The sequence below is a fragment of the Buceros rhinoceros genome, unplaced genomic scaffold (assembly GCF_000710305.1).
Source record: "Buceros rhinoceros silvestris isolate BGI_N320 unplaced genomic scaffold, ASM71030v1 scaffold11822, whole genome shotgun sequence".
Lineage (NCBI taxonomy): Eukaryota > Metazoa > Chordata > Aves > Bucerotiformes > Bucerotidae > Buceros > Buceros rhinoceros.
This window is the reverse complement of record NW_010399499.1, coordinates 21,229-24,829: the sequence shown is the minus strand read 5'-3', so window position 1 is coordinate 24,829 and position 3,601 is coordinate 21,229. Positions and strand designations below refer to the sequence as shown.

The window sequence follows — 3,601 nt, the reverse complement described above, 5'->3', positions numbered from 1 at the left end:
AGCCATCTCAGCGCCGGCGCTTGAAAGCGGTGACCTGGGTTTTCTTGGTGTCAGCGAAGGTTATGGCCGTATTCACAGGAACGCGTAGCCCTGCTGGGTTTATTGCCCACACTGCGCTGCTGAGGGTTACGTCAGCGCCCGTGTCGAGCTGAAGTGTGGGAGCACAGGGGGCTAGTAAATAGACTCAAAACGCTTTTCTTCTAACTACATGTTTTAGCGCCCAGCATTGACTCTCCATCGCTTGTCTGTTTTCTGATCCTTCTTCTGAATCTGCCCTCTTCCATTTTATTTTTAAAAAGGTTTTTGTTCAGCAGCTCTCCGTGCTGGGTCGCGGTGGCGCTGCCTTTGGTCCCCTTTGAATAGCAGAGCGGCTCCTTTATTCTGCAGGCTCGGTCTGGAGGCTCAGCATCGCTGCAAAAAGAGCCAAGGGTTTGGCAAGGGCGGTAATTTAACAGCGAAGGGCCTGTCACAGGACAGGTTGCGCTGGCTATTTTTGGGATATGCCAATATCCAGGTCTGTAATAGATGACTCAGTGCAGCTGAGGGATGTTGGCTTATACCGACGTACTTTGATTGTGGCGTGGACAAATATTACTGAAGTTATTTTAGTGTTGGAATAAGGGCTGCCGAATCTGTGAAACATTGTCATGAGGGAACAGCTTTATGGTGGAAGGTGTGCAAGGCTTCAGGTGCAGTGGGCAGAACACCACCTGTTCCCCCAAAATGACCCTGGTTTCCCTCCGGGGATGCCATTGAGACCACGGTGGACCATGAGGTTTCCAGAGCTGCGGATGCTCAACTGATCCGCTCTTTCTTTCCCTGCAGTACATCGGGAGCCTGGATGTGCCACGGCCCAACAGCCGAGTGGAGATCGTGACAGCCATGCGGCGGATCAGGGTGAGTGTGGTGAGGATGCTTCTTACCCAGGGGGGTGGTGGGAGCACCAGTCCTGCATCTGCGCTTACAGCCTTCTCTCACGTAAGCCCTGTCCTCCAGGTTATTCCTAACTCTGCATTTTTCACTGTCCCTCTCTCCATTGACACCTCTGCGTGACCCGGACATGGCATGCAAACTCCGTGTGCCACACCACCCCGTTTGGAGCATCCCCGGCTCTGGCTGTGCCCCCTGGTACCCATGCATCCTGCGTGCTGTGGCTGGGCTTAGCTGCAGCCTGAGCAGTAGCAGTGCCATCTCCGCGCTCACAGCGCTGCGTCCTGTGCAAGAGTGTGTGCTGCAGAGGCAGGGACGGGTTGGAAGGTGGGAGCGGGACGTGGGGCTGCTGGCACTGGGTGGAAACCGTAGCATGTCTGCAACTGGGGGGATTTCCTCCTGTGTCGGTCCCAGTTCAAAAGTAACAGCAAACTACTTGTGCAATAGGTGTGTTTGTGCTTTACTGCTTGAGTAAGCGCTTCCGCCGCGTGAAGCTGTGGGTGCTGTCTGGATGTGCCAGCAGGTTAGTGCCCGGTAAATGTCAACGTGCAAATTAAAGTGCTGAGTAACGAGCTCTGGGGCCAGCCAGCAGCGAGCTTGTTTAACAGCAAGTAGGTGAGGGGATGTCAGCTGGGAATGAAGTCATCTGGCTTCCCAAAATACTTATAGTAAGGATACAGGGCGCTCTCACCATATAATGCTTGGCCGATAGCCGGGAGAGGAGTTTTTCCTCTGGTCCCTGGGCTCTCACCTGCGCAGCTGGAAGGTGTTCAAGAGCAAACCACGGACCCGGCAAGCTCGCTGCTCCCAGGCTTAAAACAGTGGGAGCTTGACTGCCCTTCGAGGCATGAGGCAGCCCTTTGGGCTGTGGTAGGGCTTTGGTCCAACGTGTGGCGGTGTGGCCACAGGCACAGGTAATTTGGTCTGCTCCGTGGGTCACAGCAAGGGGTCTGCCCTGTTCTCCTGGGATGGATTTCTCCTGGGAATAACACTCTTAACGGGAAGCAGCTGAGGAAGCTCACAGGGCTGTTGAGTAATGGATGAGCTGTCTTTCTGGTGGCCTCATGGGATCCTGTACGCACCAGACCTGCTCGTGTGACTGAGCAGCCCTACTTGGGCTCAGCTGTCCCCCTGCTCCTCTCTCAGTCCCTCCTGTGGCCTCTTCCTATAACCTTATTTGCTTTTTTCTCATCGCCAGAGGAGGAGAGGAGTGTCAGATCCCAAGGACACAGATTGTAAGGCTCTTCTGTTTCAGACTTCGAGGGTGTAAATAGTTTGTGGGCTTTTCTCAGCAGCTACCCGCTGCCCTGTCCTCTCAGTGGTTGTTAATGTTGGGGCTGGTACACAAGTTGAGAGGTCCTTCGTGGCATTAGGTTTGCTCGCTTTGGTTCTAGACGAGGTTTGGGACAGAACGCTGTTACCACCATCAAGAGCTCTTATAAACAGCTGTTTCCTTCACTGCCTGTCAAGATAAGACTTTTGAAAGAATACAGCTCCAGCCCCAAAATCGCATAACTCCACATCAGTATGGGAGGATTGGCACAGCGTTGAGGGCTTAAATAAACCCTAGGGAAAAAAAACAAAACCAAACATCCTTGTTGACCAATATAAAAATAAACTGAAGCGTAGTCTAGACAATTCAGAGATAAAGCTGTGAATGGCAGGGAAAGGACACGAATTAGGGTAGAGTAATGATTTCTCACGGAGAATGATGTGCTTGAAACACGCACTCAGGCTTCCTTGATCTAGTGTGAGAGGGGAGAGATGCAAGGCATTGAAAAGCCGGGGCTTGCAGGTCAGATCTGCCAGAGAGGCTTTTAATGCCTGTTTATTGATGGTGGGATGCTGTTGGCACAGAGGATGCCAGGGTGGTTTGTTTGATGGGGGTTTAGGTGTGTAGCCCTCCCCCGGTTCCGCTAGCGCCAGCCTTGCACCCAGCAGCAAGATGTTACTGCGGCATCGCAAGGGCATTCGCTGGCTGGGCTGGGCGCTGGAGGCTGGTTTGGATTTGGCTGGAGGTCAAGGAATGTGTCCTTCTTAAAGCAGAAGGGCAGTCGTGTTCGTTAAGGAATAAAATATTCTCAAAATACTGGTGTGGGGAAACCAGAGGAAGGAAAAGCCGGTTTAGGCACAGAAGGGAAGTGACGGGAGATCTTCAGGTGCAGGCTGCAGGCTGTGCGGTGTGTGAAGCAGCTGCCCACCCTGAGGTTCGTATGGTGTTTAACGCAGACCCTCGTCTAGGAGGAAAGTGCTGTGTCCCGGTTTGTTCTGAGTGAGCACTGCTGGTGACGGAGGGTAACCATTGCCGTTCCCCCTGCTGCTGCAACTCCCCTTTCTCGGTGCTGCCTTCACCTTAGCTGCTCACTGGGCTTCACCTCTGTTTACTAAATGGTAAAAAAAATGATCCTGCAAAGAAGTGAGGAAGCACCCTGCCAGGCAGCAGGGGTCCCGGCTGGGAGAGCACCATGGATCCCCTCGTAACTGCCTGTGCTGGGCTGAGAGCAGGAAGGGATGGGGCCATGAGCAGCAGCACTGCCTGCCCTTTCCTCCCCAGCAGTCAGGATTCGGAGGGTGATCAGCCCTGGCTTGTCCTGGCTTCCTGTTTAGATGGAGACCCGACCCTTTGGGAGCAAAGAGGAGAACACGGCATAGCCAGCATTGCTGAGATTCC

The 3,601-nt window shown here is 53.5% G+C and overlaps 1 protein-coding gene across 1 annotated transcript in view; it reads left to right on the top strand.

The window, feature by feature from the left end:
* Positions 1–825: 825 nt before the first annotated feature.
* LOC104489351 (carboxyl-terminal PDZ ligand of neuronal nitric oxide synthase protein-like) overlaps positions 826–3,601 on the top strand; it is a gene marked incomplete at both ends in the record, with an annotated part of 23,317 nt that continues 20,541 nt past the window's right edge. The window contains one exon of the mRNA XM_010131503.1: positions 826–897. Coding sequence (XP_010129805.1) covers positions 826–897 — 72 coding nt within the window. The remainder of the gene's footprint in view (positions 898–3,601) is intronic.